We start from the raw sequence: 14091 nt of genomic DNA, 5'->3' as shown, positions 1-14091 counted from the left end.
CTTCCGTGAATTGTCTGCACCATCGTCTGACCATACTATCACTCACGACGTCCAGTCTGCACACTTCACACAATTGCTGGTGGCTCTGTGCCAAATTCCGAGCGTGCAAAAATCTGATTACTATATGTAGGCTACATCGCAGTTGGTGGGTAACTGTATGCGAGCTGCAAATCTTTAACCTAGAACTGTCCTAAAACGGCTGCATTGTGACTTTCCAAGATTACAGCTACGTGCCACTTCTTCCTGCTCTCATGTGTGTGTCGCTCTCCGGCCACTAGTGCTGCGTACAGGAACCATGGGAACGTTTTTTTCAGGATGCCCCTTGTATATATATGAACTTTCAGAAGCTGTTATTAACAGTGTTTTCCTGTTTTAATGTTTGGTTAGCTAAATCAGGTACCTATACAATGCAATTCTATAAATTGCTTATGTTAAATTTCTAATACCTACATACCCTTTTCGTCAGCAATATATAACTGGTATAACTGCATGTTGTCAGTTTCAAACTACTTCACTTGGATATACTGTACTGAAGCAGAAATCCCATTGATAATGTAAGGAAATATGACATTTTCTTTTATACAATTCAATTGTTTCACTTATATGCAAGAGTTTAGTTATTTGTTTTACAGAGAAGAGAGAAGTAGCTTTATGCATTGAAAAATGAGTTCGCACTCATGGTTCTTGCAAGCAGAGGGTTTCAAACCTCAGTGGAAATATCAACATATAATACCGAGAATGTATAAGGAGACTGATAAATTACAAAATTAATTTCTTAATCAATCACTCTTCACTCTAATCTCATTTGGTCATAACTTAAAAAATAATATTTTAAACTTACTGTGTATGATAAAATTCCGTAATCCTTCCCTAGCTTGTGAATTGTGAAATTCACTATTTTGCAGTTTGAATTCAAATCATAGAGAATAGAGAAATTAAGTCAATTTCATAGAAGATAATATTGTTACTTAACAAATCCATACCTGGATCTGTATGAGTTTATTATTTCCATTTGCAAAAACATCGATTTAATTTAATTTGTAATTGTCAGCGAATTTCATTTCTGCTTGTTTGTAGCCACCCTGTAGTCTCTACTGAAGAAAACAAAGTATAATTTGTGACTCTAGCACTTACAGTTTCAGAGATATAAAACTTTATTGAAAACTTTGCAGAATTTTAAATTTCCCACCAAAAACAAGCATGGCTTTTACAGTAGAAAATATTTTTTTCTACAAAAAGTATTGGATGCAAGTGCACAATTTGTGCCACGAGAATGGAACACACATCAGGCAATATGCAGGTACCGCCTTGAACCTTCACGTCCCAGTGTTGCCTACATGGGGTTCTGATGAAGGTCAAATTTCATAATAAATATGTTTTTTTACTTTCGTCTTCTTCTTCAACTTGCTAACCATAGTTTTATAGCGCAATATGTACTGATCAAAACAAGTCATAATTTGCACCTCTAGCATTTGTAGTTTGAGATATAAAATTATATTTAAAACCTTGTGGAATTCAAATTTCCTACTGAAAACACTCCCAGCATTGACGCCTATACTAGTATATCTCAGCTGATATATAAGGTTAAATATGTTATTTAACCATTCATGTTCTTCAAGATATTGTAATTTTATGTCAGATTGCTAGAACATTGGTATCAGCAAATTTTATATTGATCCTTTACTGATATCCACAAACATTTGTAATATCTATTCCTATTAATAACACATACTGTATGACAGACATAGACCACAGTTATGCAATAGAATTAATAAGTAAGAAATATAATGGTACATAATGTTATAAAGATAATTCATGTTCCAATAAGAAATTTTTGCCAACACCATTGAAAAAATTACTGATGCTAAGAATCAATAGTGTAATCCCTTGATGTAAAATGACAAACAACATATTTTACAACCTCCTTAGTTTTGCCTTTGGAAATAAAATCATAAAGTTAGAAATATATTTTACAAACTCTGTATATGTGACAAGGAAAATTATGAAATGGAAGAATCATGAATATTTTTTTAAAATATCGAATTCTTGATTAGTCAGTAAGTACACTGACATGCCATTATTGAACAATACTGGTAGCTTATGTGCTCACTTTTCCACAAAGCCTTTTTTTTTTCTGTTCTATTAATTTGATGGCCACTGCCACCATCCACATTGGAATTTGTTCATAGTTTCCAAGATATAAAAATTTAGTGAAAATCTTATAAGTTTCAATGAGGACAACATAAAAAAAACAGCTTTGTGGAAAAGTGAGTATGCAAGTTTCTCTATATTTATTTACTATCATATCTCTAAGTTCCCAAAATATATATACTGCTTCCCAAAATATATATACTGCTGGAGTAGTGATTAATTGATCCCATGTCTTAAAGGTTCTGCAGTAGAAATTCAAAAATGTTATTTATACTCATCTTTGAAAGAAAGAAGTTGTATAAAAATGACAGGTGACAAGACTACCTGCTTCATGGGTTATGCTACAATTTTTTGACAATATCATGCTGTGCCCCCACCTTCTCCCTATATCATCCCTGTGTTGAAGTAAACTCGATGCAAGAGACATGGTTATATATTATGGGAGAAGGAAAAATAATTTTACACATATTCTGGAGAAAGAAAGAACTATTTGAAGTAGGAATATGCTTATCTGCATAATGTGTTGGTGAATATGTTTAGGAGAATTGAGACCATTAGCGATGAAGAGGGCTCGTTAATTACATGAAATTAAGATTTTTCTATATATGTCACATTGCAGGGAAACACAGGTGGAAAAGGGAGACTGGTCTTTAAAAAAATCAGGTTTGTTTATCTATGCTTATTTGTGAAGAAGTCACAGATTTTTGCTTTCAAGTAACGATCATATCTTCTTTTCATTAGGTTCATTTTTATAAATATTGCATCCAAAAGATGTACATTTATGTGATTGAAACAGGAATAAAGAAACACACAAAAAAAAATATTTCATGATATCCATGTGCCATATTTGGCATAAAGTAATAAATTAAAATTCTTCCTTTTCAGTCAGTGTGGGTGGAGATCTACAAGCGTACACAGTCCGAACAGTCACGTCTTCTTCGTCCCTCACTCCTGGCGTAGTTGTAGCACCAAACACAGCAACCACCATCCAGTCAGCCCAGCAGATGGCCGAAGAGGCTGCAAGGAAGAGGGAACTCCGACTTTTGAAAAACAGGTAAGTAATGAGCAGTGCCTTGATCTTTCAAAATAGAAGAGTTAGTCATATTGATTAAGAATTAGGTAATCATTTAAGGTCTGAATGAGTTGCAATTGTGAGAGTTGAAATGAAGACTCTTCACCTTATGTTCCACACATTGTACAGAAATGGCAGACCTACGTGACATGTGGACTATGGGTAAGAATTACACGAGTTGTGTGTATATGATCGCATGTCTCACTGAAAAGTGAATAGTTTGGTTTCTATGAAAAGAAGGTGCACCTGCTGCAGATATTCCCAGGAGACAGTACATCGTGTGATGATGCAGGGTCCAAGACATGTAACAACATTCAGATCGATTGAACAATTCAAGAGTGACAGTGAATGTGCACCAGGGAACAAGTTCCAGATGCCCATGGCACAGCAGAATACCTCCCAGAGTTGAACAAGTGAGGCACATTGTTATGGCTTGCAAGCCCATAACAATAGACAAGATAGTGGAACAAAGAGCCTTTGTTGTATAGAACAGTTCATACAATACTCCATGGTGATCTGAAATTGGAAAAAATATCTGAAAAATATTCGGTGCCACATACTCTGACCCCCTTACTATCAGCTTGGAGAAGTGCTGGGAATTGGCTGTATGAGAATCCTGAAGAATTTTTCGCCAGACTCATGACTGGTAACAAATCGTGGTTTTTATTATTGCCTACCTCAGTTGAAAAGCCAATCAAAACGATAGACCCAAGAAATTTCACGTGACACCTTCTGTATGGAAACAAATCTCTATATTTGGGGGGGGGGCATGGAGGGGATCATGTTCACTGAGTGGCTTTATGCCAAGCAAACTATAAACAGTGAAGCATACTGCAAAACCCTCAGTGCCAAATATAGCTGAGGGAAATGGGCATGCCATATTCTGCCCCATGATAATGCCAAGCCTCACACAAGCACATGCACAGTAGAAAATTTGAAATCTTTGAGGTTCACTGTTCTAGAACATCCAGCATATTTGACTGATCTGGCTCTTTTTCAGTGAAATTCTGAAACTTCTCCATGGCAGAAAATGATCAACATCTGATAAACTGCTGAATGATTTGCTACTGACATTCGTAAGCTTCCAAATCATAACAGTATGTGGACCTAGTTGAGGAGTATGTTAAACAGTCTAATATGTAATTTTCTATGGAATCAGCTTATTGACTAATCTTCAGTGTGCAGACTGAAATAAAATGATTTAGCATGTTATTGGTTGTCAACAGTGAATGCGTGTCACTTCCTTTGTTATATTCTATTGATGTATTGAGAGTGCTGTGACTGTGTGTATTAGGCTGCATCTAATTTTTTGGAACTTAAAAAATATATGTGTGGTGTGTGACGATCACTGGTCAATCATTTGCACAATTACAATTCGTTCATAAATATTTCGAATTTTACACGAAGGTGAAGATACAACTTCTAAACCAACCAGGTTAAATTAGAGTTGGCTTCCAACGTTTCGGGGGCATACATTGCTCTTATCTTCAGGGAATGTAGAAATGGAGACCAGTGTAGGTTAATATACATGACTATAATGTGGTGGAGTTTGGATTCTGTCTTCCTAGTGGCTCTCTCTGGATCCTGGTTTTCTCATTGGCTGGTGTCTTGTTTTTACGGAGGAGTGAGTTCCAGGCATGACTGAGCTGGAGTCCCACGTCCCTATTGAGATTGGTGCTTTCCCGTGATATGGCTATGGCTTCCTTTACCCGTTGGTCCCAGTAACTAACACATTTGGCTATTATTTTGGTGTCAGCAAATAAAATTGTGTGTCCCTCGTTGATGCTGGGTTCCGCAAGTCCTGACTTTTCCGGTTGGAATAATCGGATATTACGTTGATGTTCATCCACCGTTGCTCAATGGTGCATCCCGTTTGGCCTATGTATGGTGTCCCACACTCAACAGGGTATTCGCTATACTCCTGGAGTACGAAGCTCCAGGCAATGTTTGACTGAATGGAGTAAGGCCTTGGTTTTCAGTGGCAGCCTGTGAATGGTCTTCACCCCGTGCCTGGCTAGAATTCTGCTTAACTTCCCGGAGGTGTGTCCTACGAATGGTAAAACTGTTACAGTAGGGTGTTCCTGTCCTGTGTCGCTACTGGTAGAGGGGCTGGGTGGTGCAGTATCAGTCCTTGCAAGGGCCTCGTCCTCATGTTCGGCTTCTCTTGTCTGTGAAGAATCGGCCCTTCCAAGGGCCACACTGTTATTCTTGCTTGGTCTCTTCTGAAATGAAACTAACTGCCTTGTTGATTGCCCTGTTGATATCTATGATATCTCCCTCGGTACTTCCCTGTATGCCTGGTCACTCAGAAGTTCTGCCGATAGGCCGGCGTTGGTAGTAACACAGTTGTGTTTCCTTTGTCTGATGGGGGAATCATAATGTCAGGGTCTGAACGGATTAATTTCAGGGCTGGGCTGCTCCTTCCTCTCTGGTGATGTTGGGTTTTGGTAGGATGGCTCTCCAGGGGGTCCGACTGACTTCATGACGAATTTCATCTATTGCATCATCTGTAGGGAGACAGATAACCGCTCGTTCAATACTGGAGATGATGTCCATGGTGGGTAATGCTGTAGGTGTTGGAGTGAAATTCAGTCCTTTCTTGAGTGTGGAAGTTTCTGCGATGTCGAGTGGCTTGTTTGTGAGATTAATGATGACTTTCTCAGCAACCAGTTCTAGTTTACTGGGTCTTGATGTCTGTAGAGTTGTGACTTCTTGACTTGCTTGGTGGTGAGCTTCTGCCGGAATCTATCTGCTTGGCTTCATGTCACGATGTCAACCCATTCCCAGTCAGAAGGTGAAATCTGCGAAGAGATTTCGAGGTGTAATGAGAGTAGGGCACGATCGATGCGATCCAACTGCTGCTGGGTGTAGTGTATCCTTTCCTTCACCAAGGAGAGGCTGGTGCGTTGAAGAATCTTGCTTATGGCTGGAGAATAAAGATGGTAGTGGAGTTTTGTGAAGTTTTTTCTCATGTTTTGGTCTCTGCATCTCGGTAGGAAAGCCAAACTGGTAAGTATGCAAGCCTTCTTGTGTCGCAGGTCTTGAAGATGGTGAATCTCCTCCCCGTAAAGGAAATCGAAAATAGGAATTGTAGCTTTCCTGGCGACGTGATTCGAACAAGTGTTCCCAGGTTACCAACCAGGTTAAATTGGAGTTGGCTTCCAACATTTTGAGAGCATACATTGCTCTTATCTTCAGGGAATGTAGAAATGGAGACCAGTGTAGGTTAATATACATGACTATAATGTGGCAGAGTTTGGATTCTGTCTTCCTGTTGGCTCTCTCTGGATCCTGGTTTTCTCATTGGCTGGTGTCTTGTTTTTACGAAGGAGCGAGTTCCAGGCATGACTGAGCTTTAGTCCCACGTCCCTGATGAGATTGGTGCTTTCCCGTGATATGGCTATGGCTTCCTTTACCCGTCGGTCCCAGTAACTAACACATTTGGCTATTATTTTGGTGTCAGCAAATAAAATTCTGTGTTCCTCGAGGGTCACTTGTTTGAATCACGTTGCCAGGAAAGCTACAATTCCTATTTTCTATGGGTCTATGTATTAGTAATATAACTGAGCAATATGCAGTTCACTATTAAGCTGTATTTTCAATTCCATAACATCCATTGCTACATACGACTATTTATTCTCGCTGCTATAGCAACGTTACAATTCCAGATATTACCTAATTTATATTGCATTTAGCACAATAAATAACATAAAATATAATTAACGTTGTACAAAGTAGTTATTATACATTTTTTTTAACTGTTAATAGAAAGTGACTTGTATAATATGAAATCAATAATTTCAATAAACATATAATTATATTGTGCGAATCCACAGGACCGTCACAGGTGCCAGAGTTGCACATAGTACCAAAATATTTCACCAACAATTTTAGCCAATTTCAAGGAGTTATAGAAAGTCTTGACATGGGAGTCTTTTTCTTGTATTTGATTACCCTATGGAAAAATATTAAATTGTATCTTTTCGCTCTGGAGAGCATTGCATCTTCAGTTTTCATTGCAAAATTGAATGTTATTTTCTACAAGTAAATAATTTTCTTGCATTTTTTAATCCTAGAAAAATGTTAAATTGCATCTCTTCACTCTAGACGGCATTGTATCTTTGGCTTCCCATTGCAAAAGATTTTACATACATATCGAACAATTATCACTGGCAAATTTGCACAGTTGCCCCAGAGTTATAGTGTTAGACAACTTGATTTTTAAAACCCAAGGTTTTGGATCATATCCCAGGCAAGCTGTGCATAGACTTTGGTCATATATTTATGTTTTGGGATGTACTTGTGGAAATTTTAGGTCATAAAACATCTTTTCAAATCATTACTGTTAGTCATGACTACGATGACTAAAAAATTGTAAAATAGTCAGGCAAATAGATACCAAAAATGATGAAAGTAGGTAGTGAATATGAACTTGTGTTGAATTCTTCTATGTATTTTTATTTTTGTGGCTTTTCTGTAATGATGATGAATGATGGTTAGTTGAAAGGACACTCCCAAAACAAGAGATTGCATTGTACAATGTATCATTGAGTTAGAAAATGTAGCTAAAGAAAGCAGGAATAAGCAGAAAATACAGGGTGTCCGAGCTAAAGAAAGCAGGAATAAGCAGAAAATACAGGGTGTCTGGGCTAGAGGTATACAAAAATGCATGCTTATAAAGAAAGAACTATACATTTTATGTTGTTGGGTAAATGCTTAATTGATAGAAAATATCCCCGAGATTTGATTGTCACCATTTCAAGATCAGCACTAAGTCGTATAGATTGCGCATGTGCAAAAATGTTCAATGTGACACACTCTGGGAAGTCTAGCATCGTACGCCTGACAGTCAACATGTGGACGCCACAACGAAAGGTGCAGTGGCGTTATTCTTTCTTCTTCCTTCTGCACTCCCTGGCTGTTAGATTTGCCAGAGCGCGTCACATTGAACATTTTTGTGCATGCGTGATCTTTCCGACTCGGTGCTGACCTTGAAATGGTGATGATCAAATCTCGGGGATATTTTCTATCGATTGAGCATTTACCCAACATCATAAAATATATAGTTCTTTTTTTATCAGCAAATATTTTTGTATACCTCTAGCCCAGACACCCTGTACAAGAAATTTATTTCTAAGCAAGATTAGGCATGATTAATGCATGATCAGGCTCAAAACAACATGAAATGAGGGTGAAACCTTTGAAGTCCATGTTTTAATACAAAGGAATAATAAAGAAAGGAAAATGGGCAAGAATTGCCTCACAGTACACATTTACTTTTGTTTGATTTCATAGGGAAGCTGCCAGGGAGTGCAGAAGGAAGAAGAAAGAATACATCAAGTGCTTGGAGAACCGAGTGGCAGTGTTAGAAAATCAGAACAAAGCTCTGATAGATGAGCTGAAGTCATTGAAAGAACTATATTGCCAACAAAAAACAGAATGAGAGGAATAACTTTGGATTCATTGTTACTTATTTCTTGGTTAATGAGATAGTTGCCAAATTGGTGATGCAGTCTCATATGTGCTGTGATTGGTTGGTGCAACGGAAGGAGATGTGCTGTGCTGCTGTGCACGCACATTGCAGGAGAGGAAAGGAGACGTCTTCTGAAAGCATGTGATGAGTATATTTTCCATTAAATGAATGTTTTGTCTTTTTTTTAAAAAAATGCATTATTCAAATATTGTATTTACAGTAATGGTTGACTTCCAGCACCTGATGTACTGGATAAAATAACTATTTTGTTTTGTATATCATTTCCTGTTATCAGCTAAAGTAATTATGTGGTAGTGATTTCTCATAACGCTGTTTCAGTCAGATATTTTGATTTCGTGACTCAAACATGCATGTCATCAACATCCTTCTTATCATCATCACATACTCAGGGCAAAAGAAAAAATATAAATATATATATAGATATATATTAAAAATATAATTATATATTTTGTGCCATAGTTTTTCATTGTATTCAATCAGGAATAAGAACATATAGCCTATTCAGATATAGGTATTTTCAATGATCATTGCTTTCAGTTTTTATCTTTTTAGAATTTTTAGAAACAACAATTATCTGTTTAATTCTGTTCTAAAGTATAATTTAAAAAATACTTCATGTAAATTTCTTGTATCTCATCTTCCTATTTAGAGATGTTGAAAAATTGGTTACTCTATTCCTTGGAATAACGTGTAAAGTATTTATCTTTTGTCTTTGTATAAAGAGTAATCTGGGATAACATATCCTGGAAGTTTGTAAATAATATATAGGGCATTCCACATTGCTTCAAGTACAAAACTTGAAATGTTATTGACAAATATGTGATTGTGATTTAAGCTTCACTTATTCGCATACAAAGTATGCTGCAGTTGTAATTTAGGGAACAAATTAGAGTGAAAGAAATAGATAAAAGTTTGTTTTGAAAATATTGGTATAGTTATTTTTCTTGCTGATATTTCCTGAGCATCAGTAACTGTACATTGAAAGTCCATCCTTACCACTGGCTCATGTGGTAACAGTAAATTGATATTTCAGAGTCAATGTTTGTATTTTTACATATCACATTAAGAATCACACGGTCAAAGGCTATTTAACTGTAGGATATACCTCCAGTTCAAGGGATTATTGTGGATTTTGTGTCTTCCCCCTCCCCTTCTCCTCACTTGTTCCCCGGAGCTATTCAAATCTCAAAAGGATAAAGGTTAAAGAAGAATTTTACAAAAAAAATGACTGACATGATTCATTGCTTGCTTTGTCTTTAGTAATTTTGTTTCATAGTCATATACTTGTACAGTTTCATTGAAGTTCTTTTCTTAAATCCAGGAAGTTTAGTCGACATTTCTGGGACCATGACAGGACAATACACTGTGGAAGATGTAAATTACGTGCTCCACTTTTACTTCGTTTGGAAAGAGGTGCTCAAAAAATCCCTTCACATAAAAAGAATCCTTGATAATGCAACTTAGGAAATGTTTAGGTATTAGATATAGCCTTCCAAAACAGTTTAAGTGCCTGTATTGAAAATTTTAATGAAACAATTATCTTAGATTCTCATATTCTACCCAATGCAACATAAAATAGGAATTATTTTACAATTTCAGCTGTATATAGTCTTTGTTTCATTTCTTGGCAAGTTTCAACTAAAATGTTGAGAAGTTAATTTATCATTTCCAATGTCTTCAAAGGAAATGCATGTACACAAGTGTCCCGCAAGATTTTCTCCAGCAAAGGAGGCAAGGACATTTTTATTTACGGGAAGCAATCAAGACAACCCCTCTTCCCAAAACTCTGCTTCAAATTAAGATTGCATGAGTGAAATGTATAATATAGGTTAACATTAATTTTCCAATGAAGGGGGAATTCCCCATTTTCCCCCTCTGGGCATCTTGTGTGCATGTATAACAAAGTTTTCTTCAACACAGTGAACAGTTATGACTACCCATTGTTTTGATGCCACAAACATAAGTTATTTGGAATAATGCTGCAAAAGAAATAGAAATTTGCTCACCATAGCTGCATCAAAAATAAAATATGAAATAGTGAAATTGCTTTTTACACACATTTAAAACTTTTCTTTAAGATCCAAAATAATTTAACACCGTTATTTTTAGTGGTTATTATTTTATTTTATCTGCGACGTTCCGTTCTGGTTTCCCAGAACTAAGGAACAACATAGATAATTTCTTAAAGATCATTAGTTCAAATTACTTTCACATTTTTTAAATTCAACTGTCATACGACTGGGTCCGAAATCAAACATACGTAGAGGAGCAAGGAATTGCATTATTATAAGACTCTCCAGTGAAAATTTCTTAGCAATTGCTAGTATCTCAATCCAAAGAACTTTGCATATCCTGAGTTGAATAGCATTTGATTGTGACTTTTATATGCTTTATGGTATATGAGCCTTAAATAATGAAAGGAAGTGTGATTTGCTTAAGACTTCATCATTGTTCGTATACCCTAACAAACAGTTGCCTTTTTTGTAACAGATAGTCATCACAATAGAGTTTTATATATAGCACATTTGTATATGGGTTGTAGAAGGCCAAAAATGTAAATGTGAAATGAAACAAAGAGCAAAATCAGACAAAGTTCCTTGTTTGTATGTGGTTGGTTCAGAAAGGAAAATGATGTAAATATTATTTTCTGAATATAAATTCACTGTTTGAAATGTTCTTTGGCGTATATGTGCTTTCTTTTGTTTCATGACTAAAATGTGGTATTTTAAAGTGTACACTACATGTGTAAGTTATTACTAAATATTTGTTACCCTTCTACCTGAATACTTTATATCAAAAAACCACGATTTGAGTGAAGTTTTGTGTTGAACTTTTTTCACAATTAACAGCTCCTAAACATATGCTCCATAGACTTTTAAAATAATTATTTGGCATGGTTCAAATGAGCAAAATATTAAAAATATTTCAATATTGAGTATGTCAACATGTATTATATATTTTTTATGATTATTATTTTCTTAAAGAAGGAAGAAAGAATGGAATTTGATGTAGAAAGTTGTTGCTGTTTTGTTTTTGTTAGCATGAGCTGTCATGCTCGTGAATTTTTGTGTCTACAACAAATTAAACATTCTTACATCTGCACATAGTAAAAAATGTATTTGTGTTCTATTTTCTGTGTATTAACTGCCAAATTAGCAGCCATTAATAATAGCAACTCTGCCATAAAAATTGTAATGAAGTTCCAGTTGTGGGATAAAATCTTAAAAATGGCTGTTTATCTTATCGTTTAAATATGAAGAATGAATACATTTTAATATCAGAATCTTAAACCATTTTAAAATTTCCAACATTATATTGACTTGTGAAAACAAGCAGGACGAAATGGTTTGTAGAATTACAATTCATAAATATAATAGGACTGTTAAAATAATAAACAAATTTTGTTCTCCTTATTCCTACACCCCTGTAGAGTATGCATATTTGCAGTGGCAAAGAGTGACATTTTTACGTAGTCATTGCAAGACTTGCCAAACGTCAGGATCAATCTTTCAACCAGGCGGGGGGCATTCCTACATTGATAATGATGATAACAGTTCGTACAGGATGTGTGAGGTAGAGATGGTGAAATAATTTTTTTCTACGGAGTATATAATCGTAAAATAAGGAAGACAAAACATTCTTATAGGTCTCGTGCCACAACTTGAGCTCTGAGGAGAAAGTATTTGAGTTGACCGCGGAGGCAGTGACAACCCTCATAATGAGTTCTCCGCCCTTCATAAGCAGTGTTTGCAATTGCACTCATTTCTTGCTATTCTCAATATATGTTACCAGAATGCTTGTGATAACCAAGAGCATCTCTTAGCAAAGCTGTATATACACTACGTTCTTTTAATTAAAAAAAAAAAAAAAAGGAATATCGACCTTCTAACCTATTACGGCCATGTTTGCTTTGTACGCAATGCCGCGAGCTCTCTTCCCCCCATTTCCTTCTCTCTCTTTTTTGTAATGGAAGTTATTGGATTAAAACATCTTTCTATTCCTCTGACATCATCAATGCGTATACACGTCTCTTCTCAATGTATTTTTTTCACTAAGGCCTCAAATATTTTACTTGCGAAAGGCCACAGGAAACTGTGCTACATTGATGGTTGCCATTAGAAGCCTCTCCTTCCTTTTCCACTTGGTGGTAAAGGCCTTACAACGTCTTTGTCACACTGCCACGTTTTGGCACCGTATGATGTTCGTTTATGTATGTCTTGTCTAAATAGTACACTGCTCTTCCAGTGTTTGGCAAGTCATGAATTTCTCTAAAGAAATCGGCACGCACAACAATAATATCTGGTTTCTCCATCAAAACCTCCTCCTGGTTTCAGTTCTTTAATAAGGGAAATAAAGATCAAGTAAACATTTCCATAATAATGTGACCCCAAATCGATTTTTTTTTTTTCTCGCAACTTCTTTGATAGGTGTAGGTACAGTATTGTCCACAATGTAAGAATCTCTTACAAGCTTTCTAATAACCCCTTTTTACGGTTTGTGGCAGAGTGGTTAGCACAGTGTGCTTTGACGTCATAGGTCCCGGGTTCGAATTCTGGCCTGAGCATGGATGTTCTTTGTGATTGTCCCTTCTTCAATTTAGTCTTACCATCAGTCATCCTGATCTTTGCGATTAGCCAGAAGTGGCAAAAAAAGCGAAGTAAAATAAATAAAATCAATCAATGAATTAATAACCCTTTATCCAAATTGGATTAATTGATTTGCTTTAGTTTACTTCCCTTTTCTGCCACTTCTGGCTAATCGCGAAGATGACTATGAGTGATGATATTGATGACGCACAGAAACACTACCATCTACAAGTCGGAATTCAAACCCGAGCCTCCCCGTATTGTAGCGCGCTGTGCTAACCACTCCGCAACAGATATCAGTAAGTATCTTGGGAAACGAGGCTTCTCCCATATTTCTCACCTGGCTTCGCAATACAAAACCCCTTTTTTTCCGAATTATGCAAAATCTACATCTAAACTGAGTGACCAGTTAATTGTTTACATCTGTAGATTGCAACATTGGAATTTTGCTCCACCAGCCTGCCTTTTTCTTGACAAAACCCATATGGCCCCCTCGGATTTCCACTTTCCCCAGAGCTCAAGTTGTCGTGCGAGACCTATAATATATTCTACCCGAAAAAAATGGAAAAATTGTTGGTAATAGATTCATACATCGGACACACATTTCTTCATTTTTACAGAAGAAACTACTCACGGAAATGAGTTTCTCTAAGGTTTCCAACGTTAGTCGAGGTATTTTCTTTCATCGTGGTTTCTATTTGACCGGGAAATCATGTCAGTGTTTCCAATACCTTTTTTTAAGTGATTTGTTGTTTTAAGTCCACTTTATGCACAGTAAGGCTAATCGG

The 14091-nt window shown here is 36.3% G+C and overlaps 1 protein-coding gene across 7 annotated transcripts in view; it reads left to right on the top strand.

The window, feature by feature from the left end:
* The window catches only part of CrebB (Cyclic-AMP response element binding protein B), an 84088-nt gene extending 71983 nt beyond the window's left edge, over positions 1–12105 (top strand). For all 7 annotated transcript variants that reach the window (XM_083120764.1, XM_083120761.1, XM_083120760.1 and 4 more), the window contains 2 exons: positions 3037–3205; positions 8519–12105. In XM_083120764.1, coding sequence (XP_082976890.1) covers positions 3037–3205; positions 8519–8666 — 317 coding nt within the window. In that variant the 3' untranslated portion in view covers positions 8667–12105. The remainder of the gene's footprint in view (positions 1–3036; positions 3206–8518) is intronic.
* The last annotated feature ends 1986 nt before the right edge of the window (positions 12106–14091 follow it).

Source organism: Lepisma saccharinum, chromosome 4, assembly GCF_977018435.1.
Source record: "Lepisma saccharinum chromosome 4, izLepSacc3.1, whole genome shotgun sequence".
NCBI lineage: Eukaryota > Metazoa > Arthropoda > Insecta > Zygentoma > Lepismatidae > Lepisma > Lepisma saccharinum.
This window is presented reverse-complemented; position numbering and strand designations above follow the sequence as displayed.